The sequence below is a fragment of the Echinococcus granulosus genome, assembly GCF_000524195.1.
Source record: "Echinococcus granulosus chromosome Unknown EG_S00003, whole genome shotgun sequence".
Taxonomy (NCBI): domain Eukaryota; kingdom Metazoa; phylum Platyhelminthes; class Cestoda; order Cyclophyllidea; family Taeniidae; genus Echinococcus; species Echinococcus granulosus.
Window position 1 is genome coordinate 2,645,367 of NW_020170383.1, and position 26,294 is coordinate 2,671,660.

Sequence of the window (26,294 nt, forward strand, 5' to 3'; positions counted from 1 at the left end):
CTCCTCATATGGTAAAACATTGGCTTAACCTGGAAGATTGGATCAGAGCACGCCTAGTTTACGAAACTGCAGAAAATAACTTCTCGTCAAATCTGTTGTTTAGCACGTGGAGAAGATGTAATATGCGATAGCAGAACCTACCATTCAGAACTGGTTTGGGTAACTTAATTTTCTTCATGAAATAAGGATCAAAGATGCAGCACGCTCATAACGATTTCCTTTTGCGCTACTCCATAATTACACGTATTTATTAGAAATAATAACACAAAGTTACCTCGTTAGTATGGGCCAGTGATAGTGAACATAAATAATGAAACTCCTCATTTGCATCTATATTAATTTGGGAAGTTGTGAAAGTCAACCAAATGAAATCCACATCTGAATACGCATGAAACGCGTCTTCATAGTCTGCCACCTTATTGTCCCGCTCTTCTCCACGTCATCGCAAAATCTCGTCCTCTTAAGAATGTCGTCTGATTAAATAGCTGACAGATTAGCAGACTTTTGATGGTAATGGCTGTCTATTGTAATGTTAAAAGAACCAACCTATTACTTGTCATCTTCTACGCTTCCAAGACAAGCATCACTTTCCTACAGAATGCTTTGTGTGTGGTAAACCACAAAAACTGCGTAATTTTTCACTTTAATTAATAATTGGCTAGGAGCCGAACAACTACGAATTTGATCTCTCTGTTTGGCAAAAGACGATGCAGCTAGAAGGTGTGAAAGAAAACTTTTCAAAGACAGGACTAGTTAATAAGGTGGGAGGAGGCTCCACTCTTGAAAGACAGTGCAAGGCCTCATTTCTCTTATCGCAAAACTGCCCTATGAGAGGATTTTCATTTTAGGAGAGGAGGCAAAGAGGCGTAGCTTCATTCCCATCCATATCCTCCATATTCTCCCTACAAGTTCACGGGTGATTGTGACCTTTCTCGGCACTCGAATTGGTTGCATTATCAGATAATTAAATTGCTTTTAATACGTCATTATCCTTGTTAAAACTAGCGCTTTTTCCGAACTCGTTACATTTGGGTCGCTTTGAGCAAAGTAATTCCCAATGAACTCTGAAAATAATCATCAGCAAACAACATTTAATGCTACCGGCACCCTTTTTTGAGAAAAAAAAACATGTGCGCCTGGCAAGCACAACTGAGATCTGATAAGATTAAATTGTGCATGACTTTTGAGAACTATCAATTAAATGAGGACCATATATGCAAACCTTTAAACCATCAAAACTTGTTAAATTATCGACTTGATATTGCTCAACAAAAGAATGGACATCGTTTACCAAATTAGTCTAAATTCATTTAAAGTTATTTTATGGTAATGAAAACCAACATTAACCTCTATCGAGAAATTCAGTCGTATCAGTTTTCGTGTGAATAGGTTGATTTCGTTACCTTTCTTTGATGGTAATCTATTTATGTTCATTAGAATTCTTAGTGCATTCAGAAGAAATAAGGAAGTGAAACTAACAAGACGGAACCCCAGTTGTCTTGGATTTATCAATTAGTACAGGAAAGGTATAGATTCCAAAATCAATAGGCTGCGCCCATGAAAGAGGCTTCAAGGTAGGAAATGAAATGAGAAACCGATTAGTAATGTGCTTACTTTATCACACGGGCAATCACGTTTACTTAATCGGCATACGTTCTAGTTTGCCGTCACCTCCCTCGACAATGCTACGTACCATTTTCTAACAAACATACGTTGAGTAGACTGGTAGCTTGTGCCGATTGCGGTCCACCTTGTAAATTCATCACTCTAAACCCTTAGACGTGTTCGAAAGCCAACTTGTGGAATATTTTAAAACTTATAATGGATTATGCGACCACCTTTTCTCTTGATAATTCCTTGGAACTTGTGAGACAGTGTTTTTAGGAACACTTTAGTGAACTCACTTTCTGTGTATTCATTAGCGTTAATGAAAACCAGCGTAAGGATGTACTTTCCTTTGTAATTAAACGAGGTAGTCCATCGGGGTCAACAATGCTCACTTTCATTAATTTGGTGGAAATTTTAACATGTACTGATCATGCTAACACAAGTTTTGCATTAATAATCTTGACTGGTTAAAATCCAATGAAAATGGAATTCACAGTCTCAAATTAAAAAAGCAGTCACCGTGGGTATGCCACTTACACACGAAGAGTATCTCTTTCATTACGTCTTTTTTTTCCATCTGAATAAAAAACCAACTGAATCGAGCATAAGGATGCAATGACTTTGGAAGTCTAGTATTATAAATGCCTACTTCACGGTAGAAACATTTTTCGCCCTTGGTCACTAATTGTGTGTCTGTGGTATATACGGTAGTAATGAATAGTGGTGATAATCACTTTGCAGAGAAATTCAATTAATATAATCTTTTTGTCTACAAATTTCACTAAACCCAAATTGCCAAAAGCAAGTAACAATACAATAGGTTTTAGATGAAAAAAACTTGAATCACCTAAAGTTGTAAATGACCCTTTTACCGACAATAATTTTATTTTGGTCTTTGAAAATAGTGGTTTTGCTTGAGGTAACTTAGAGCGTCTAGGCCTAACAATGATTTTTGTAGTGCTGCAGGCCCTATGCACAAAATATCACCAAGTTCCGTCTATGAGGTAATTTAAACTTGCTCTCAGTTTTATGGACATCTTATTGCGTCTACGCAAGAGCTAAATTTAACGTCCATCCATTTCCTTCAGGTAGAACAAAACATCGCATAATAAAAGCAATCATATTTTAGTTTCAAGAGCCCCACCTGTGTACACCAGCGTCAACTCTTATTATATCACACTTTTCTAAATAAAACTTACTCATTGAATAAAAAGGGAAACACTTTTGCCTGCAGACATTTTGAAAATCTTGTATATTAACCTTCAGTTTAAAATTCCACTGAAATATGAACGCCACGTAGACTTTCTGGTGCGAGCAGTCATAACCAGATTTCCATGGCTACTGATTAACTTGTCTAATAGACCCCACTTTTAATGATTCGTCATTAGCCGTCTGATCACTTTATGCTCGTAGCAGAATTGAGAAATCAACAATCTAAAACCAATTCACACATTAAAAGAGAAAATCATTGCAACAATAAAGGAAAATGTTGACAGATATATTTAAACACAAAATTGGTAAAAGTGAATGTTTGGCGAGAAACAGACTTATTCTCAATAGGCGTGATTTGCAACGAAATTCGATTGTTCACCGGCGGCCAGCTCCAGCTTCCCATCGAACTTGCCCAGACTCGCTTCGCTGTTTGCCTACAAGTCAATAGCGTTCCGTGAATAGACTCCACCTTTTACGCAAGTAAAGCAGGAAATTGTGGCAATGGTACAATTCCAAAACTTGCTTTAGCCAGTTTGAGCAGTTCACACTGAGCAGCCAAGATGTTGTCCGGGTTGCCCTGCCACGTCTCAATGACGGAAGCCTGAAGAGCGCGACCAAAACTGAAAGACAATGCCCAAGGCTTCTTCATTTTTGCCTTATTAATGGCGTCAAGGTTCATCGTTGCATCGAGCTCAGACATTCCACCTGAGAGGAAAACTATACCAGGGACTGCGGGGGGAACAGTGCGTTGAAGGGTCTGGATTGTGGCTACGGCATTCTGCTCTTTCGTGTACTTTTGGCTGCAACTTTGACCAGCCGTTACCATATTTGGCTTGAGGAGAGTTCCTTCCAGATAGACGTGGTGATCGGCCAGAGCCTTGTATACGAATGAAAGCACCTCTTCAGACACTCTTTGTCCAACGAAGAGGTCATGGTTCCCGTCTGGAAGGACTTCTGGTTCAACAATCGGGACAATTCCGTTCTAGAAATGGCCAAGACAAACTCAAGCCACTTACCTGTTGGCAGATTACAGCATATCGGGCCAGCACATTGGCATTCTCCATCATAGCCTGATAGGAAGGTGTGTGTTCCTGAATTTTCAAAACACATCTCCATTTAGCAAAGTGGCAACCATCTCTTTTATACTGAGCACAACGTTCGCTTAAACCATCCAATCCCTGAGTAGTTCCTTCTTCATGAGTTCCAGCCAATGGAACTACACCCTTGTCAACCTTGATTCCAGGAATAATTCCGCGGTCCTGTAAGAGACTTATGAGGGGTGTTCCATCGTCCATCTTTTGGTAGACTGTATCATGAAAGAGGATGACACCTGAGATGTATTTGGCCAAGCAGGGATCCGAACTAAATAGGAGTTGTCGGTAGTTACGACGATTTTCCTCGGTGTTCTCGAGATTAATTGATCTGAAGCGTTTACCGATGGTAGCAACGCTTTCATCTGCAGCTAGTATACCCTTTCCAGGACTGACAATCGCATTTGCGATGTCGCGCAGTTCCTTCAACTTTGCCTCAGGCAAGTACTCCACAAACCGACCCGCCATTTCTACACACGTAGACGTCTCTTTTGGAAAAAAAATGCCAGAGTGGAGGTTCAAACAGGGGTTACGGCATAAATATTTATCGATTCATGGGAACAAGGAGACACGTGAATTGTAACGAATGGTTTCCTTTAAAGACAGTGAGTGTATATCTTTTACCCCTTCCAAAGTAGCCTCTACTTATGAAATTGGTAAAACGTCATATTCGACCAATTTAATAGTCTTTCTTGCTAAGGTCTGTTAAACTTGTTATGTATTCTAACTCATATGGAAAGTCTGGGTAGCGGCATCTGATTTTAAGCTTCTTACAGACCTTTAGCGTATTAATTAAAGATGGGATGAACTGATTTAAGTATATTTTAAGGAAAAACTGCGTCACTGTAGTTTCCCAAAAAAATGGAAATCACAGAGAATATTCTCATTGGCAAAAGGGAAAGGCTCCCTTGCAAGACGCTAAGCCTTAGTAAAATCTTTTTAGAATTAACTTTAATTTCCGTGTTTACAGTCAACTAGGAATGTCTTTTAGCATTTTAACATAAGTAAGGCAATTTTGAGCAAATTCATGAGGTTAAATAGCTGGATTTTTTGTGTTGCACCCAAAAAAAACACAGTTACTTAACGAATCGCACACCTTTTACCTCTCGATACATTCTATATTTGTTTCTTCACTCGCGATAATCTTTACCTGGAATACATTAAGTAATAGACTTTGTGCATCTAGATCTCTAAAGGTAGAGTGAAATAAAGCAAACCGTAAATCTTATGATAAGTTCATGTGAAGTGATTGCGGAAATGAAAGTAACGGATTGACATGGTAGTTAAAGCTCTCTGGATTACGTAAAGTGTCATTTTTTTAGTTTCTAAAGAAGAAGGGAACAACTCTGAACTTACCATACAACATGTAGTACCTAGATATAAAATATGTGTAAAGTAAAAGCATACAATAGAGTGGTTGAAAGTACGGCAATGTTAGCCGTTTACAACCCTGGTTATAGTTTGTGCGTGCTATTTCTTGGAATAATGCCTCCTAAATTCAAATACTATGTATAGGTTTACTGGAATGAAAACCAGTGAAGGGCATGCAATTGTCCACAACGATTTTATACCGTGATGCCTTTTCAGTATACAAGATGGTCAGCTGACGAATGTGAAGCACAGTAAGAAATTTCTTACCTTCCAAAACCATTGATCACTTTTCCATACTACTTCCCCATCTGATCTAAGGTACACTACTTATCATTTTCAAAGTCGGGAGCTAACGACAAAAGGTCATAAACATCAACCGTTTAAAAGTGAGTTATTGCTTCCTAAGAGCTTAGATAAAAGTACCACAAATAATGCGTCAAGACTGCCAAAGATAGTGAGTTTCTAGAATTCCGGCTATCTTAGGCGTGCATTTTTAGCATACACTCAACCCACTGTGATGCAAAATCACCAGTCCACGACTGCTTTTTAAATATCTTGCTATTCTAAATTGCTGGTATGCCTAAAATGTATCGTCTTTTATCGTCATTTCGGTGACAGGCATATTGATGTCAAGTCAAGAAAGTGATTCCGAATTTGACAAATGTAAAGCCTATTTTGGAACTTGGCAATTCAGGGCTATGTTGTGTTGAATTCAAAAAGGATTGAGCTTTCAAAGAAGTTTTAATAGGAACTTGGTTACTTAATTAAGCGCTGTAAATTTCATATAATTTAACACCTTTTAAGTCACAAATGAAGGTGCCACAGATCTCCATGGAGTGCGAAAATTTTGGTATTTTTCCCATCTAATTCGCTCACTAATTTTTTTTAAACCGCAATGCAGTGGTGAAAGAAAACTATATTTATGCTCCAGCTTAAGGTATTAAGCGGTCAAAATTATCTGATCATCTGTACAATGAAATGATCTGTACTATCCCAAGTTCACTCAACCAGTAATAAAGCGGCGAAGCTGTAGCCAAATTGTTTTACTATCTGTCTGCAAGTAGTCCTTTTTTTGATAAATGGGTATTAAAACGTATATTAAAAGGCCAAGTTTTGTGCTTCCGAGGCTAGATAAGTTTTGCCAATTAATTTAATGATCATGACAAAGAGACCACTTTTGCTGAGGTTACTAGGTGAAAATCGCATTACTCCTACCAAAAATACATTTAACCAGCTGCTTTATCGGTAGGGTATTGGGTCACTCTTTTAAATTCAACCAGATTTTCGAACAAATGCACCACAGTTGAGTCCACCCTCCCCGATAGCAAGTATGACATTTGACATTAATACTAATAATCTAATGCCGTGAAACGGTACATGAGACCCTCCCACCCAAGTGTGCTATTACGTGGAAATCGTAAGTGAATACACTACGGAGAGCCCCTTGGAGTCGCAGCTTCTAGCACACTTCAACTCTGGACGGCTATAGCTTCTGTGGATTTTAGCAATGATTGCCAATCTTGTGAATGAAAAGAAGAGAGTGCGAAATCTCGCACACCGAGAGGCGATCCCAGAGACCCCACTAACGGACTCACCTCATTTCCGCTATGGTGAAACTCAATGACAGCACGGCAGTGTGCTGCTCTTCCCTCACTCTTGATGCTCTGAGCAGCAAACAAAGTTACCCTTCAAATATGTTTAATTCTTTTCTATAATCAGTTCTTCGCTATTCAGCTCTACGCAAAAACTTCCAGGAAGCCCCTGAGGCTAGTCGAAGGTCGTAAAGAAGGCAGTGCTCTAAAAAATTATTACGGCTCTGGGCAGCGAGTATTGTCCGAACAAAATAGAGGGTGCGATTCGTAGAGAGAGATATGTAAGGGGAAAAGAAAGTGAGGAAATAAGTAGTAGCGGTGGTAGCAGTTAGCTCATCAAGGAATGTCTGGTTGGGGCTGTGTACACAAATACGCACGCACGCACTTGGAGGACAAAATCGCAAAAAGGTAGAAAAGATGTAGAGAATGGGGCTAGGGCGATGGGAGGCAAAATATCGAAAGACACTCAAACCAGTCTTATCGACTGAGAGGAGATATGACCTAGGTGTAGTCGGAGGGTGGCGGCAGCACAATTGGCTCCGAGGATATGGGCTGTCCGGTACTACCGTCTCCTCTGTTGCCCATGCTCTGGTACATTTCGTCGTCTGAGTCCTGGCATAAAATAGGCAGAAGCGACTTACAAATATTCATGATTTGGTAGTTCCGAAAAAAAGCAATACATATGATTCTCGAATGTCCCACGTATTTGGAATTCAACTGAATTAGTACCTTGTGTAGGACCTACTCCTAATTTGAGGGCCTCGAGGAAATTCGCATAAACGACAACCCAGACTGCAGAATAACACAAGGTTTCTAAGAATCTCCAAAAACGCTGAATTTAGTAAAAAAAACCTCTACAATGGTAAACACTTTTATTTTCCAAAAAGGCTGAGACTCAAATGACATTAGATGAGCTTTGCAATTTAGTTTCTACCAGTGATGCTTGGCAGTGAAGCACATAATTTCCTTTGGCTCTGATTTCTTAAAGACGCCCTCTCGAGCCGATAACATTAAAAGCACCATGTGGTTTATACCAAAAACGTCTGGCCTCATTGCAATGCTGTGGATCTTCACTGACTCATCTTTGTAATTCACGATGTACTAAGTAAATGAATGTTTACCTAAGTGGTAAAAATATATTAAAACATTTATTTTGGATTCTACGACCGAATACAACAACAAAATAACCTCACTCAACGTGACTTTCTACAGCATGTGATGTTTTACACAACAAATTTATCCTCTTATGCTACGAATGATGGAATCGGGGATTTTCCATTCTCTAATATACCACTCAATAGGCAACTTAATGCAAATAAATCCATCCAAAAGAGATGCTTCTTTGCATATGAAAATGCAGTCACTTACATCCCACTCAGCATATGATGAGAATCTGAAAGATGTGGTAATGTAATCAACCTCGTGTCACAGAGCATACACATCGAGTTTGCAAAAAATTCCAGATAGCCAAATACTCCGCTCCTAAAAAAGGCGCTGACTTTCGTCAAATTGGGCATTAATCAGAGAGGAACTTCGATTTGATAAACGAATGTACCTATAGCGTTACTCGATCATTAATTCAGTTCGGTCATAGCTGTCAGAATAGCAAAAAAGACGATCCCCAAAAAACAAATTTAGCCTTTCAAAAAAAAAAAACACGGGATTTGAGTTAACATAGTTTGTGCCACCTAAAGATGCACAATTCAATTAAACAAACACTAGCACACAACTATGACTTCGAAGTACTGGGATTCGAATCCGATCACACTATTTCATTAGGGAACATTAATGGTGCCAAACGTTAAATTAAAAGCCCCTATACAGACGCTAAGACCTTTATCATGGTAATAAAAAGCGCAGTGAGGGAGGAAATGGCAGCATTTCTTGAGCAATCGCCTATTAATCAGTGGCAGTGCACTACACTAAAAGCATAATCACTTCAGAGATAAATAACTGACCCGCATTCAGTTGGAGTGGTAAAAAACCTGATGAATGAAGAAGTCAGTGGAGCCTGCTTACATAATTGATGGCAATACGTGCGGGCTGAATAAAACGAATAGCATGAATTACACAGGAACAAGTGTGCGGATTGGAATCTCGAAGAGAGAAAAGATACACTAGCATGCACGAAACGGAGTCATAAAACAGGTCTGACTACAAATAGCAAAAATGTGACATAGAAGATAAAGAGCTCGCCAAGGGAAAGGTAAGTAATAAGGCAAAATGGCAAGTCAATGAACTTAAATATGTAGTGATCCGATATGACCTCAAAACTGACTATGGGCTCCTATTTCACATAGTGATGAACCGTGTGTTTGCATGGCTGACATAAAGTGTGTGGGAGTTTCTTCATCGTCTTAATTGTTAAATATAACCACCCAAGAGTAGCGTGCACCACAATTATCGTTCAAGAGGGAATGTGTTTCGAGAAGAATAACTACCAAGCCAATAAATGAAAACGCAACGTAGCACTTTGATAGCATTTGCTAATTTTCAATTTAGAAAGTCAAAATAGCTAATGACTTCAGAATGTGACTGACGAAAACTTACCGGTGGTATGTCTAGAAGATCCTCCTCGGGAGCCTTTCTGCAACAAGAACAGCAGAAGCAGCAACATAAACAACAACAGCAGCCAGTAAGGATGAAGAATGTTATACAGAGACACTAGAAAAAATAAGAGGCAGATACCAATTGCTCTAGAGATCCCTTGCTTCATGATGATAGACAAATAGTTACCTTCAAACATGGATTGTTGAGTCTCAAATATGTCATCGCCGCTTCGTCACCAACTGTTTCACTTACATAAATACCATACGAGCCATACTTGTCATATATTTCTTTCTTAGTTTCATCGGATAAAATTACATTTGCCCGGTTCAATTCAGCAAACTAAGACCTGAATAAAAAAAGATTCACTACCTTTTCACCGGCTTTTGGATCGTCGGGATTTTTGTCTGGATGACATCGGAGTGCCAACTAGAAGGTCAGACTATATAAAAGAAGCATACTCTTCGATATGCTCTCCTGATCTCTTCTGGAGTGGCATCTTTCGATAATCCAAGTAGTTCGTACAAGGATTCACCCTTTGTTCTAAAAATCGAGGAATTGTCAGGGAAAAATGTCGTACGAAAGTTTCCTGGGGTCACGAATGCCCGCGCGACTTTCAGTACTTGCAGCACCGGGACTTACTGGCGGCGAAACCATCACGGTGGCGCTCCCAACGATCTAATCCGAGCCGTGTCCCTTTGATAAGCATGGTTTTAAACAATGAGTAAGAGCCACCAAGCCAGGTGTTCGTGTAATATCACACACAAACAAGTAAAGGGCCTAGGTTTCAAATTCACAGATATGCATTAAATATTCCAAAAGAAAAAGATGAGGTCTGAAATAGTGACTAATTTTCGTAGAGTTAAATTCCAAAAAAATTAAAGTAAATTCAATAAAGCGAATATGCATAAGTAAAAACTTGGCAGAAAATGCTAAACTTAAAAGGCATTCTAACGCTGAAGACAACTATCTGTGACCGATATTTTTCTCATTTTAGACAAGCGAAAGTACTTCGCACAGAGGAAGTTAAGCGTTTCATTAGTGCCCCAGGACTTCTTTAAAGACAAGTATCGACATAATTCCCAAAACAAATGTATATTTGACATAGAGTAGGATTTAGAGCTACTGACAAGTGTCAGAAGGCAGCTCATCCGGGGTAGGCACAATGGGGAAGAAAAATAGAGGGCCCTTAATCAATGCCTAAAGGTAAACAAGCATCGTTTTGCATAGCCCTCTCTACCCTCTTTTAAGTGTAATTTGTGGCTCTTTCTCTGGTTCACCTTCAACATCAGCCATCACAACTTAATCGGCGTCGTAAGAAATTCTCATAAGCCATCCATGCAACTGAGAATATTCTTAACCACAGTGTCACAAACCCCTTTTAGCAAATCTACCAAATCTGGGATTTCGTTTTGTGTAGGGTCTGTATTTGAGGACGGGCGAATGTACTGACAATCACGCGAGTCTATAGCTAGTGGTGGTAGCACTGGCCTAAAAGAAGGGTAATGTAGTCAAAGACAGGATTTAACACAGTTCTTTAAGAGCAGAATTTCGCCACTAATACGCCTTTTTACGTTGTTTGTACTTCAAAAGCCGCCAGGTCACATCTGTCTATCTGAGTTTTATCCAGTTAGTAGAAAAGTGGAGAAGGCATCGCGAGGTCATACAATTGATGTCTGCATACAAATGTGGTAGGCAGGTATGTACCAAAGCTTTTCTAAGTGGTTCAAGGTTAATCCCGCTTTTGTTGCTGAGAGCTTCACTAAATAATATGGAACTGGGTTGGTTGCTGAGGCCCTGTGTCATTATCAGCCCTTCTGTTATGGCTTATCACTGATCCTTCCTAGCGATAGTTATAAGGATAGGCGCCAGTTAGGATTAGGTTTGCTGTCACTAATGCAGCGCCATGAGACTTCCTTGAAAGCGAAGGAAAACTATTGCAAGGCCCGAATACGTATATTCAACACGCAGAGGAGGTTAGGGCTACCGGCATGGTTCAGGCAAGGTACATAAGACCTACGAAGAGAACCCATAGTGGCCATTCTTTCAAAACCACAGGTTAAAAACAACTAACTTATTAAATTGTTCTAATTTAAAAGCCTCCATAAATACTGATTGTATTAACTAGCTAAGTTGCTGATAATTAACGCTAATTTTTGTGCAGCTTAGAATAAGGAGTATAATATAATAGTGTCTCCTAGGAAACAAACTATTCAAAACGATGTAATTTATAGAAGGTGTATGGTCTTTTAAACCACACATTCCCCGCGTTGTTTGGTTTCAGGTGTGACAGATGCCTAGTAGTCACTAGGGTCAACAGTATTTCATGCATTATTTTCTCGGGCTTCTTACTTCATGTGGTAGAATCGTATAAACCACACCATACATATGTAAACTCTAGATTTTGGCTCCCAAAAACTCATTAATCCACACTAAAGTTGCCTGTGAAGACATTGGTGTTCGAGAAGTAGAGTCGTCTGTACCCTGCGCCCTGTTGCACATTTTTGCTTTTAGCTGGCAGCATGATTCTTGCAGATTATAGTTTCCGTTTAGCATTTGGTTGAATAGTCCACATTGAGTCGTCCCATACCACTTACAGCGTTTTCTGGTTTTCTGAGTGCGAAACCGTTGTGCGTTAAACTTGTCAAATTGCATCATTGATCTGGGTTTTCCACCCGTAACCGCGCAGGTTTTTGCTGAGGTGAATCTTGTTGATATCTGCTGCTCTAATTATCGGTGATTTGCTAGTTTAACCGCTTCAATTCTATCTCCATGTCTTTTATGTTACAGATGTCAACTTCACTTGAGGAACAAGAAGGTGAAATAGAGGTACTTCAGTCTATCTATGAGGACAACTTCCGTATGCTCTCTTCCAAATCTCCTCATCACTTTGAAATTGAACTCCGTGGACATGCAGTCGATAATCCCGACACGGCAGTTTCATGTACTCTCTACTTTAGATACTCTCCCAACTATCCCTCAGAAGCTCCTCTTTTCGAAATTCGCAACCAACGGGGCCTCTCCGATGACCAGAATATGGACCTAGTAGTGCTCATCTCCGACACCATTAGCCGCTCTCTTGGGATGGTGATGATTTTCGACGTTGTCTCCGACGTGCAACAGAAGCTTGATGAGTTTACAGACGAGTTAATTGCTGAGGTGAAATCGCGTAAGACGAAGCAGACGAAAATCAAGTCTCTTGCTGAAGCGGAGAGGGAAACAGAGGTGGAGAGATGCTTGCTTTCTGGAACTCGTGTTACAGTTGAGTCATTCAACGCTTGGAATAAGGCTTTTTTGGCGGAGATGGCAAAGGCAAAGGAGGCGGAAGAAGCAAAGGCTAAGAAGCTGGGCGTTGGTGGCGGCGGTGGACAGAACGCTGAGTCGATGAAGCGACTCACAGGTCGTGAGATGTTTCTCCGTGACGACCAGTTTGATGACTCCGATTTGACCTTCCTGGCTCAGGAGGGTGGCAAGATTGTGGAGGTGGACGAGAGACTCTTTACAGATATTGGTGAAATTGATCTACCGGATCTTGAAGGGTCTTGAGGGTAGAAGTAGAGCTGCTTAGTACCAAATAGATTATTTGAAGTTGTACAATCACTTGTACATATGTCTTTCAAATGCATCCCCTTTTTTGACGCCTGAATATGGCTTATTCGGCTTATGATAACTTCATATTTAAGTGATGCATAATTAGATTATTTCTGGCCGACTTTTCGTTTCTCTTCCTTCCCCTTAATCTGTTTGGGACTAGAAAAAGGGTTGTTGATGATTTGTTTTAATTCCAGCTTTGGGACGTGATTTCTCATGATTTGCACAGCTCTGCTTAAGTCGGGATCTATTATCAATTGTTCTTTTTTCCGAAAATGTCCCTAAAAAATTAGGAGGAATGAAATTGGAACACACGTAAGTCGCAACAAGCTTGCAAAAAATACGGAATACTAATCCTGTGCTACAGTGAGATAATTCACGAGGACAGCACCACTGGGAGGCGCATTAACAAAAGGCCGGAAGAAGTCTGGTTTCGGAGCCTCAGAACTGGTGTAGTGGTACAGCTGGCACTTGCCTATCGGTGGTGAACATGAAGTCTTCCATCTATGTCTAGCAGTCGGTCGGCAGTCTTTTAATGCTATCAATAAGGGCGAAATATATAAGGCTTTTCCTGGTTTACAATATTTTGAATCGAGATTCACGAATATCTGCAATATTCTGATTTGATGTCTTGAGTAGAGTCCCCTTGATTTGTAGGGATCAAAGTGGTTCTCCCCCACTTCACTACTTTGTAAATTTAAGTAAAATTGTCGTTTGGAATTACAATAGACTCGTCGGATTCCCCTCTTAATGGTTTGACGCGACCTCAATTTGCTGTTTATGTGGGCCTCAGGTTAAACCTGTTCTGTCTCGAGCTCAATTATGCGTACCCTCGTGGCTGTGTGGTCTCTGCTAAGGGTTATTCCTTTTGCGCATAAAATCGTCATCCTCAATACAAGAATTGTTCGTGTGTGCTCCTCAAAAGGAATGTGGATCCTAGATGAAAAAGCTAGAGAAAGCATTTCTATGCAACCCTAGGATTATTTTGCCCCGAAATCTCTTGTTATTTTCGAACCCAAGTTTTGTTGCTATTTGAATTGTTTATTTTTAATTTGGTATTTAGAAAAAAATCGAAATATTTTCCAGATTGATAATTCGATTCGAGACCGTTAAATACCTAAGACTAAACTAAATACAATCAGCACAGTTTTAATAGATGCGCTTTAATGTAAACTTGGTTTTTGAGGAAACAAGCCACTCTAAATTTTATAATTAAATATACCCCTGAATAATCCATACGTGAACCCGTTTAAACTTCTCCATATATCATTAAATGGGCTGAGCTGACAGTCATTACTATGAAGTGGTTACCAATCCCGGATATGCATTCAAAAATGAGGGGACCACTAAATTTACAGATTCTCCGAGGGAAGTAACAATGGTTGACGGAAATACTTGCGCGAGGGACTATCCTTCAATCACATCGATTTGGGTTAGGTCCTATTCAAACGCGCTACAACACACGGTCGCCACTCCCCCAACCTCGCAGTTCCTCACATACACTCCATCATTAAAGATGCAGAAGCGGAGGACAGCTGGTTGTCAGGGCGATTATTTGCGTCCCCAAATGGCTCAAAACCGGGGTCCGTCCATACCGCGGCTCACTGAGTGGTCCATACGCAAAGGTTTCCTCCTCCCATCAGATAAGGCGCCGGATGGAAGGATTTGCCGATCCAGTTACAGATATGAGGAGCCATTGCTACGTCGATTTAGTCGGCCCAAGGAGTGCAGAAAAAGTTCTGAGGGCGGAGGGGGTAAGTACCCCACCAGTGCCTTCCTAATGTGCAAGTCTCCCAACTGTACATGCCCTACGACAGCACCTATCTTTCTTGAAAAGTATGATCAGGATTAAAACCGTTTGCTTCAAGAAGTAATAACTTGTATTTATTTCTGCAGAATCTGGTGTTCTTACAAGATATTACATTTGATGGCGATTTACTGTATAAGTTAATTAATGTATTATCCTTTTTGGGTTCACTTCTTGGATTTCTGAAAACACCTTTCTTGTTTCTGTTTATAGGTTGTATGGAACGGAAAAAAAGCACAGGTGTTAACCATATTTTATTACATCCTCAGATCAATGTCTTAGAGATCAACAAATAGCCTAGATTTAGTTGTGCTGATTATCCAAGAGTCAAAGTCACTATCAGTCTAAACGCAATTTCTTTCGGCAATTTTAGCCAAATTGCTATTGCCCAAAATGCTACTCCATGTCCATGGTACATCTTGATAGGCTGAAGTTAAGAGCATACACTCAAACCGCATCAGTGGTTTAATAACGTTTACTTGTACGCAAAACCAGATAAAGACATCCCTCAAGAGTGTTTGGTTTACGCGTCAATACCTTGATAATCGCCCATGTGGAACTCCCAATACCAAGTTAAATTATTAGTCGCAAGACGACTGCCAAACCCATGTGCCTGACTTAATTTTAAACCACCCAGATCCATTCGTCAAATGTAGTTCTGTGCACCTGGGTTCCCAAAAAAATTGACTGCCACGCAGCACCATTCCATATGAGATTTCGGGGCGTTTAATGATATCCGTTATCCACCAACAGTAGATCCATGCTGAAACGGTCAATCAACACTGGCATCGGAATTCGCTCGAAAATACAGGAGGAGTATGTGGGGGCCAATTCGACTACTGGTGCCTAACGAGTGTGTGAACAGCAGAATAAAGAGGCATGAGAGAATGTCAACACCAACTGCAACCTTAACAGGTTATGGCAGTGATGAAAATAAAAACACAGGAGGAAACAAGGAAATTGGTTTGCAAATCTTCAATGCGGCTTACAGTAGATGCGAGTGAGAATTATTGCGTTTATGTGCGTAAATAAGTTATTAAGATACCAATGATCGCAGTCAAGGGGAAGGGGGTTAGGGAGTGTTATGCAAGTTCCCGGAGAAGGAGAGGAGGAAACTGTTTAGAAAAAAATGAGGATACGGAGAAGGCTGCCATAGCAGAGCATATGGAGAGATCCGGTTGCTGATATGACTGACATCTCAAAAGTAGAGAGTCATCACCTGATCCCGACTCGTGTCTTTTGGACAGTAGGGACATTTAATTTTCCTAAAAATTAACAGTCTTCTACATTTTAACAAAAAAAAACATTCAATTAAATTATGCGGTTAACTCCGATTAAAAACGGGTTCTAAAAGAGTCCCCTGGGGGTCCATTGTTAGTTTAGGTTGAATTCCAGCAAATACGCGTAAAACATTGAAAAAATGAGAAATAAAAATAAAAATCTGAAGTCTATCAATACGAAACGACATCGACCGGAATCCCTAAAAACACAACCAATAGGCAAAAGTAAATCAAAAGTGGGTTGCGTGAAAAAAATGTATAACCGCACTTGGTCTCTACCAACAAATCCAAAACCAAGGATACAAAAGTGTACTAGTACCTTCACTTAAACATAAATAGCTTTAACCATAATGAGTGGTTGAAATGTAATCAGTAAAAATAGCTACACAGGAAAAGCAGTTTCATTTCAGATCAAGTCATTAAATCAATTGGCAAGAAATCAGACAAGCGGTATCATCGGTTTAAATTACCAGTACTTGAACATCTTACACAGATGAATTGTTTTTCTAATAAAACATTTTTAGAATGCTTGAAATAAACTTTGCATCAAAAATCCACAAGTAACTAAAGAAGCTTCGAAAGCAAAGGCAACAGGTGCTAAAAACGGTTGAATGCATGTCTTTTAGCATACTGAAATATTGCGAACGAGACATTAGCAAAACCACTTAAGCATTTCAACGTAACCATGACTGCCAATGAAAATAAGTAGTGCTACAAAATAAATGATAAACTTCAAACCACCAACAGAGTCGAAAGTCTGCACCGATTAAATGCTTCATTGTAGATGAAGATTTCATTTAAAGTACAAATGAATCCCTCAGACCAATAATAAAGCGGATATCATTCTGGTAATAATTGTTTGTTCCGAGTCCAATTGCCCCACCAATTAATTAGACCAGCATGTGTTAGCAGCACAAAGAAGAGGGGAAGCGAAAACATGTTTTGATTTGTGTTACCTTCACCAGCTGTTAATGTAGGCCTTATAACGCAAACACGAGCATCTCTAGCTTACCTGCTCCTAGAAGAGAAATGGGGAAAATTTAGCCAGAGAATCGAACGAAGTTTAGAAGCAAGGGTAGGGAGGGGAAAGACATAAAGGGTTGACTGACCTTCGCTCCGAGTTGGCCAGAGAGTTGAAGGCGTCGCGGGAGATGGCGTGGCCACAGTTTAGGCGGACGGCCGGATTGGCCAGCGTTGAGACCTCTTTGATGACCGGACAGTGGAAGATATTGTGTCGGTGAGCTACAGTGACCAGGTCTACCGAAATCTGGCCAAAGATTAAAAACGAGATTGGGAACAACAAACTAAGCAAAGGGTTTAATCCGCGTTAACAAAGGATATGAAGTAGCGGCAAACGAGGCAAGTGATTATTATGAGAATGTGCAAGTAGTTACAATGGCTAGAATTGGAATCAAGTGAGTTCAAATTTTATCAAATTGAATGGAATTTTATGACAACAAGGTCTGCTTTGCGATTCAACCATTCCCTAAAGAGATCAGTACAAAACTAACTCATCAGATGTATGTCTTTAGCCAATGATGATTGCCCAATCTGTTGCCACAGCTCCATTTGAAACAAACTTATATTTCAACCTCAAATTGGACGACACAACAATCCACTTGGTGGGGAATACCATTAAAATGGAAAGTTATAAGCAATTTAGCAGGGTTCGAACAAAGAATGAGGTCCTAAAAAGTAAAATAAACTCAAAACATCTGCGTCAGGCTAGCCAGGAGTGGTGGAGAATTTGATTGGGTCATGCAATTACTAATTCGAGCGAAAAAAGAAGCGTAGCTACCACTCAAAACATTGGATGGCAATCGAGCTAATCAGAAAATTTGGTGGCTAGAGGGGGTAAGCAGATGGGTAGGAGCAATTGGAATTATCACAAATGAACACACTGAAGTGAACAGGCAAAGTGCAGTAAAAAATTCCAGGAAATCGGTGCAATATTATCAAAGACCAAGCATACTCCTAAAAAATAATGTGGAATTCCAACATTTGTCCCTTTGCTACCAAACTCATTCAACGCGGAAAACAGAAGATCTGAAAGCGAAAGTACTTCTACTTTTATTGAAAGACAAAGTGACCACTTTGGTAAAAATGTAAAAAAATATGCACCACGATTGTTTGTGCGACACTATCTCCACAAATATCCGGTTACAACCAAGCCAATTTGTTGCTGTCGAAAAGAACAGCAATTGGGAGACATAGGGATCGGGGTTCAAACAAGCTGAACAGCAGTTGAAATCAAATCTGCCACTTCGGTTTATTTAAGCGCTAAAAATGAATTCTCACGCGTAAACCCTGTGAAAGCCATTACAGCAATTCGCCTAGAAACGAAGAATTTATGAACGGAATTTGGTGAGGAGCATTCATTTAAAGTACTTCAGCTCAAATGGCCTAAATGATGCCTCTTTACCGACCTTTTGGTTTCAATAGAGAATAAAAGAAAAAACATCCTAAAAATAACTAAATGATAATTCGAGGCGACCAGCGTCGAATTGACTAGAAAACATCTAGTAGGTTCAATTCTTTCAAGAGACTGGCAATTCTCAGTGAAGGTAAGAAACAACGCAGCGGAAACGGGGCCAAAACCCATTAAAAAAAAGTGCCGGATGGGTTACTTTTAAGCTGAAAAAAACTGAAGTGGAATGGTATGGACTAGCAAACCTAATATGGTAGATAAAAGCATAGTAGTATCACGATATCTGATAAAGTGACACTTAAAAACGGCTCCCTGCAGCAAGGAATTTGACAGCGGATTCCGATTTAAAGATGTCACAATATTGGTAGTTGGGTAGTTCAGCCGACAATGATTATGGGGAAAATTAAGGCTGTAATTACATGTGGCGAAATTACGGTAATTCGGCAAATGACTTGTTAAAGGGTGGGGGAATTTGACCCAGTTCAAGCAATAGAGTAGTGCTCAAACAGGAAAGTAAGATGGCTAAAAACTAGACAACAAACTGAAAATTGCGCTATCAGCAGATTCCGAAGCAAAAAATTCACTTAAACTCAAAAGCAGAACAGAGGGCTTTGATACGATGGTTTATCAGTGAACTATCCCGAGGCGTGGTCAGTTCGAGTGAGTGGAGAGACCACCGAATTCATAATGGACGCCGCAGTAACAACAATTAGAGTCCCATTTTTTACAGTTCAGCTTTAAAATTGATTAAATTGTTTAAAGTAGACTTGCTTTATGGCATAAATTTTTTTGAAATGTTGCGGTGTTGATATTTAACTTAAAACACAGTTCCCCATATTCAACCCAAATTACAAATGGGTCTTAACACTCATATCACAAAGAGATAAACATTTTGGTCCAATTCTCTTTATTTCTCCTTTACTTCTGGTCATTTTTATTTCTTATCTTTTGCAGATTGCTTAATATTTCGCAAACAATGAAGGCTTAAATGCTAACTCACCATCTATAATGGAGGTAGATCTTTGTTAACACTAAAAGTTCCTGAACCAGTCCCTTTATCAGCTACATGCACATAATTCGTCAACGCTTTTTCGAGTATGAAAAATAGAAAAAAGCCCAACCAATAGGACTTTTCAAATACGGCAAAGATATCAAACGGAGACCCGATGGTGAAAGCGGGTGTAAGGAGGAGCTTAGAACTTTCGCGACTAAATCATAGTCTCCAGCAGAATTGCGCATGCTTTTACGCATCCTAGGGCCCAAGTGAAAGCCCAAAAGAGGTAAAGCCACTTATGGGCAAATTATTTACACTTACCAAGGATCAGAACGCACGACGTAAAGCCAGAGTGCATGGAAGAATTAAAGGAGTAAAGTTGGCTCACCGGAAGGGTGTGGGTACCATCAGAGTTGCCCGGTGCGTAATTGGTAAGCCACGCGAAGGCACGCTGGAGTTTATGTAGCTTTGGGAGCACTTGTAGGCCCGAGGCGAAGGCGGTCCGTAGTGGATCAATGGAAGAAAGGGAGAGCTTCGCACAGGCCACCGTGCCAAAGAGGTGCGCAGCTCGCACAAAGGCATTCAAGGGGATCGTTGCTACGTCATTCACCGTCCCGTCTCCTGCCACAGTCATCTCCACAGCCGGCTCCTCCTCCGCTTCCTCTTCACCGGCGCAGAGACTCACTAACGGTAGAATAGGTAGGTGGACACCACCGGTGCTAGCGAATTGGCTCTTAACGTTAGCATTGTCGACGGTGGCTGTGGCAGCAGGATCTTTGAGTGAGAGGTCAGAGTAAGGAGTCCCATTGAGATCCTGGCCCAGGAAGACTAGACTACCCATTATGTGCTCGAAGTCTATAAGAATAAAAGGAAAGTAGGTTCTTTTCACAAAGACGATCAATGAAGATTTTGCTGAATTCCCTATAGCTTGTTGGAACAAACTTGTCATCCTAGCTAAAATTACGATTATCAACTGTGCAAAGATATAATTAACAGCGATTACTGAATGTGACATTCTTAAAATAGTGCAAAATCATAAATTTAACTGACGCTAAATTAACTTTGAACGTGGACGTTGTGCATACCCATTTCCCTAATTTTAAAAGTGTTCTAACATAGGTAGCCTTGAAGAAACCTCATCAATTTCTTCGAGTGTCCTGAAGCAAACCTTAAAAACCCATAAATTCTGAACTTAACCATAATCGAGGAACGAACGGAGAAATTATTAAAACCAAGAAACAGATGCAGAAAACGTAAATACTCAAAGCGGAAAAAAATGCACTTGCAAACATGCTTGTGATTTGTGATTAGAAACCGTGAAATAAGTCACAAAAACTTATTTCACTTGCCTTGAGTTAACAAGTTCCTATGCAACATAAAACTAATAGGTTTAAGCGATGAATGCTTAAAAATTTAAATTATGCAAGAAATCGAACAAAAACGGCGAAAAAGAGGCCTCTATGAAAGTTCATTGCTGAGTCCGTATATTTGCGAACGAAATTGTCAGAATTAAAAAAGGGAGTTGCTAGATAATCCCTGGAATGATAATCCGTTTCTTTTGATGCTGCCTAACCAACTCTTCAGGTGATAAGTTTCAGACAGGTGTAAAGCGTGACGCGATTAATTCAGACTGGGTGAATTTAAATCATTTGAGCTAGTTATCGAAAGCAAAAATCACAAAACGTTCCGTACTTTAAAAAACCAAGCAAACTATGATTCTATTGCGGATCAGCCATCACATTAAAATTCTTTAGGGATCATATTAGTCATAATCTAAAAAATCAAAAAAGTGCTAACGATGCATAAGCTTACCTGTGGGAAAATCCGATGCATATGGCACAATTTTGCGCAAACAAGCGATCACTCCAGAAGGATCATCTGCACACCTTTGCACATCCATTAGAAACTCTAACTTGGCCAAAACATATTCTAATTGTTTGGTCTTCGGTCCCAGCGACTCCGAATTAGTTGCCAGCCATCTTAGACGCAACAGAACAAAATTGTTCTCAAAATCATCCCGAGAAAGAGGCTAGAAGCAGCCATAAAACTCACTCTTTAGCAGGACCCAATTCTCCGTTTTTTAGGGCAGCAACCATAGCACCGACTTCTCGGAATTGTTTGAGGCCAATATCCTCCTCCGAAAAACCAACTTCCTGTGCGTGAAAAACAAAGAGGAGCGTCCCGATTTCAGCATGGAAATTTGTGTTTCAGTGTTCGCAAACCCGCTAGTCTTACCTTTGCAAGCTTAATAGCAACAGACCCATAGCCGCTGCGAATGAGCTCCTCAATTATGATGGCAGCGAAGAGCTCGTCCTCAGTCATGTTATCCGCAGTCTTGTAGAGGTTGGAGGCAGGAGCGGGATCGAAGGTGGCATTGCTTGTTGGAACATTAGAAGTGTCCGTAGTGAAGTAGGAAGCCACGTTAGAGACATCATCGACGAATGTCTAGGAAGCCGGGGACCAGGAAAGAAAGAAACGTACCTTATCAATGGATTTTTTGAACTTTGAAATGCAGGCATGAATGTCTCGGTGCTTTTTCAGAGCATCGGAGAAGTTTGACTTGACATTTGATAGCAGAGAACATATTTTAACCTTTATCTCCGGTGAAAGGCAGGAACCTAGGAGCAAACCAGGAAAACCACCCTATTGTAACAACAGTAAGGACTAAAAATGGTAGCCTAGACATTCCTTGTACGAATTACCACTTAGCAAGCAACACTTTGAAATCAGGATTGGTATCGTTGAGTCATAAGCACAAAAACTCGAATGATTAAACTATCGACTTTAGCCAAACCATCAAAAAATACCAATATAAAGACATAAAACTAAGAAACATGAGCTATTTTTGGGTTGGCCAGCAAAACTAGTAGAAAATAATTCCGTTATCGAGCAGGCCCCTGGTAAACAAACCGGAGTTTCCACTTTGGATCTCAATAATGAGGTTCGACAAAGAGTCCAAGTACTTTTCAGCTTTCAATTCATATATGTTTTTGAAGCCGGCCAATCCCTTTTCAACTTTGTCAACCTCGTTTGACAAGGCCTCCAGCTTTTCCCTAATGCCGGATTCATCCCCGGAGGTCATTGATTACAAGTTGCGCGGCGTCAAAAAGGTCAATCAAAAACAAAAATAATGGAGTCCAGATACATAAACCATAGTTAAACTTTTAAGAAAATCATGCAAAATAATTTTTTAATAATTTTTTTAACTAGGCAAGAAAACATGTCGTAACATCTTGTCTCCTGCGTTCCAGCCTGTTCTGAAGTGGTAACAAGCTGAGGTACACTGGATGAAAATATGCAACAGATTTCTTGTCGCTTTTTCCGCCTCAGCTTTTAATCACATAAAATTGGAAGAGCAACTGCGCACAAGCATTTCCTATCCGAGTAGCATGATGAATTATATCACCTTATTAGGTTTTAAGGAAATCAAGACTTCGTGTCCTTCTCAGGGGCTAATGGTGTCCTCTTATTGACGTGGTTATCGTAAACTGGTCGCTGACGCATAAGAGGTGTGTTCAAATAAACATGTGCTTCACATATATTAATAAGGAACAGGGGGTTGAGGAATTACCGATGCGTCACCTCCTGTCTTCTCTAAAGTCATAAAAAGTCACGATGGTAAAGTAGACGTATTACTGACGTGTAGATAAGCTGAGGCTATTGGCATGGTCCTGTGGCCCTACCTCTGAGCAGAAGTGCTATCCGCAGAAACCCAAATTTCTGCGTAATCAAACAGAGTTAAACAAACAATTAAACTTACGAGTGACATGGCCCGGAAACCGCGCTGTGGAGCAGAGATACAACTCTGGGAAAAAGTAGGTGCTTACGTAGCACAAAACGCAGTTTTGCGAGTGTGTAATTGCAAAGATTTGAAAAGCATGTTTTGAAGTTTATAAAACACAAATGCAAAATACCCTATGCATACAAGCACAGTAACAGATCACATAACTCTCATGCCCAGTAATGCTGTTGCTCTGTTCTTGTGGTAAAAGGACTGATAAGCAAACTCGGGTGAGTACATGTGCTACATGAATCCTGCCCCATACCTATTTCATCGCTGATTTTTCCACATGTATAACTTGTAGATTACTTGGAATTCTATTAGTTTACCTCCTTATCTTATGTGTAGATGACATTTGGGATGATAAATGGGCATTCAGCATTTTTACCAAGACTCCCTCGAGGACCAGTCTTGGTCGACTAAAGCGCAACACTTTATGGTTCCAGAATTCGTAGGGTTTCTTCGCCTTTTTATTCCCAACTGAATTTTGTATAGCCCAATTAGCTGTGTTATGAATTGTCAAGGAGTAGGGTTTTTTATGTAAAATATGCGAAATAAGATAATTTTCGAGAAGACTGTTAGAAAATTAAACAATATGGTGCAGACATGTAGTATTCAACCCGTATACTACAATTGGTAACAAAAAAAATTTCGATAGGCGGCACAATTTTTATTTAACAAACTGGAAGTCAAGTAAAACCGCTTCTGCTTGAACAGCATCCCACCCACATTGAGATTATGGCTATTTATCGGACTTTTTATTTCCGATTAAATCAGTTTAAGAAAGAACAAAAAGTACGGAATCCGAATGTAACGTGGAGCAGACTTGATCCAAAAATAACAACAAATTGGATTGTTGTTTTATATTTAATTACTCATCTTAATAATTTTATTATTAATTTTATAACGGGTTGGACTTTCAAATCCTGAGAGATCGCTCTGATGTGCAAGTAGAATCAAAACTAAGAAAACGTATTTTCCATAGTTTTCAGTCACTTTGGTGTGAAAGTAATTTCACTTCCATAAAAAAAATATTTGCAGCATCACTATTTATTATAAAATCCAGTCAGTTTAACTAAATATGCCAAAAGGAAGGAGCGAAAAGCCTGTAAATAAAACACTTTTGGGGAACTTTTGATCAAATTCCACTAAGCATAATCGCGGACCTCACTCACATAGCGACGACACTATCTCGATATCCCCTTAACTAACTATTTGCTGCTCATGACAGCAAACAAGCAAGAAATTTGGTAAACTAACATCCTACTACACTTTGTTAAATTATTTATCCTCCCTTTTCCGTTACGCTTTTCATCACATCAAAACCGGCGTTAAACTTAGTCAGGTGAGGCCTCTTTATAAATGTGAAGTGTTTTTTTCTCGTTTTCTCGTATTTTAACTTTGTAAGTTAAAACATGAGGTGAATTGGATAGTACAAAACCGGAAGTACTTCAAGGCAGCTAACAGGTACCGTTCATTGCGAAGTGATTGCAAATTGTCTAACATACGAAAAAAGAGCTAACTACATCTTAGGGCAAATAAATATGCTCGGAACATTTAGGCAAATCATCTAAAAATATGTGGAAGCAGCAATCGGAATGCATAACAATTGGTTTTGTTATTATGTACGAAAGCCACTGTGACGCACCCGCATTTCCACCCTTGAACAGATCATTTAAAGCAACACTGGATGCATCTTGCGGAGAGGCGATAATGCCCTACTATTTAGTCGTGATTTTCTAGAGCCAAAGTAATTGTGTGCGCTCAAAAGTGGCAACAGATTCCAATTATGTGCAGAATTTACGAAAGTGTTCAACAAATTTTACAAACCAAAGATTACATATTAGCAACCATGAGTAAAGACTTGTCTGGATTTACATTCCGTCTATAGATATAAGTAGAGATTGACCAACAGTTTGAAGTGTTTCTTATACCGCTTAGAGTTTAGGAAAAGCAGATTTTGCTGGATAAATTCCTGCGCAGCTGGGTCGGCGAAAGTACACCCCTGAAATTGTAGTGTATATCTTGATAAACTGAGCTAGCACCTTTTGGTCAGATCAGAGCATTTTGATTGAAGACTATGATACTGGATTAGGTGAGATTATTCAGATACACTATTTCTTCGCAGCTTAAGTTACACAAGCAAGAAAATAATGATATTAGTTTCTGAGTAATTGCATTTTCATCGGGAGCTAAAAATTGTTAAGAGGATGCGATTGAAGCTAAAATGACTCTGCTACCCTAAATTGTGCCCTTGACTACTTGAGCAAAATGCAGAGAAAATGGCAAAATGGATGTTCAAGATCCCTCCCACAGGGGAAGGGGCATAACAATTATGAAAGTATTTAGTCAGAAAGGGGTGTCCAAAGGTCTCTTTCTAGAACCAGACGTTTAATTCCATCAAAACTGGTCAAGCCTTCAGCAAATTTTCGAAATCTATTAAAGAGGTATGATCTCCCTAATAAAACAGTCATAGTGAAGAAATATGGTTATTCATTACGTAGTGAAATCTTGAAGTACACTACATTTTAGGAAATAAAAAGGCCCGTTTCTGTTTACCTCCATGGAGGACCATTGTATTTGTCAAGGATGTGTTAATAAAGACACGATTTTATAGTGGGGGCCAAAACAACTTGTTTAATGGTTTTGATCATAAAATAATGAAAGAAAAGGGCAGGAATCCATCTGGGAAAAGTAATGAGTTGAAAATATCCAAGCATTTTCACTGACAATGTACATAATTTAGGTCTGCAGCTAACTATGCTTGAATTTTCTAGCATTGCACCACTTCAAAACAAATTGGAAGGAAAATAGAGAACCTGGACAAATCAGAAAAAAAAATCCTAGGATGTGACAAATGAAAACTTCCTTGGTCAATGTGATCAAACTGGTTCTCATTAATTGGTTTTGTGGTCAAAATATTTTCTAAAGTAATAAACTGCAAAATCGTATGCGATATTGAGTGACTGTAATATTCCACACAAAAAGTCGT

The 26,294-nt window shown here is 39.7% G+C and overlaps 4 protein-coding genes across 4 annotated transcripts; 1 reads left to right on the forward strand and 3 right to left on the reverse strand. All coding sequences in view use genetic code 11, as the record gives it.

Annotated features, from left to right (window-relative positions):
- Window positions 1–3,161: 3,161 nt before the first annotated feature.
- Window positions 3,162–4,379, reverse strand: EGR_00969 (Fructose-bisphosphate aldolase; the record flags this gene model as incomplete). The annotated part of the gene is made up of 3 exons (XM_024490218.1): window positions 3,162–3,254; window positions 3,329–3,802; window positions 3,837–4,379. The coding sequence occupies 3 exons, from the start codon at window positions 4,377–4,379 to the stop codon at window positions 3,162–3,164; spliced, it is 1,110 nt and encodes a 369-aa protein (XP_024355621.1).
- A 2,996-nt stretch (window positions 4,380–7,375) lies between these two features.
- EGR_00970 (DnaJ subfamily C member protein) lies at window positions 7,376–10,078 on the reverse strand (the record flags this gene model as incomplete). Its single annotated transcript, XM_024490219.1, has 6 exons — window positions 7,376–7,486; window positions 9,425–9,538; window positions 9,611–9,763; window positions 9,794–9,850; window positions 9,883–9,964; window positions 10,002–10,078. 6 exons carry the CDS (start codon window positions 10,076–10,078, stop codon window positions 7,376–7,378), a joined length of 594 nt encoding a protein of 197 aa, XP_024355622.1.
- A 2,133-nt stretch (window positions 10,079–12,211) lies between these two features.
- EGR_00971 (RWD domain-containing protein) lies at window positions 12,212–12,967 on the forward strand (the record flags this gene model as incomplete). Its single annotated transcript, XM_024490220.1, has 1 exon — window positions 12,212–12,967. One exon carries the CDS (start codon window positions 12,212–12,214, stop codon window positions 12,965–12,967), a length of 756 nt encoding a protein of 251 aa, XP_024355623.1.
- A 2,924-nt stretch (window positions 12,968–15,891) lies between these two features.
- Window positions 15,892–22,603, reverse strand: EGR_00972 (hypothetical protein; the record flags this gene model as incomplete). The annotated part of the gene is made up of 9 exons (XM_024490221.1): window positions 15,892–15,934; window positions 17,112–17,117; window positions 17,209–17,366; window positions 19,910–20,376; window positions 21,334–21,500; window positions 21,574–21,674; window positions 21,757–21,966; window positions 22,003–22,139; window positions 22,432–22,603. The coding sequence occupies 9 exons, from the start codon at window positions 22,601–22,603 to the stop codon at window positions 15,892–15,894; spliced, it is 1,461 nt and encodes a 486-aa protein (XP_024355624.1).
- Between the last annotated feature and the right edge of the window lie 3,691 nt (window positions 22,604–26,294).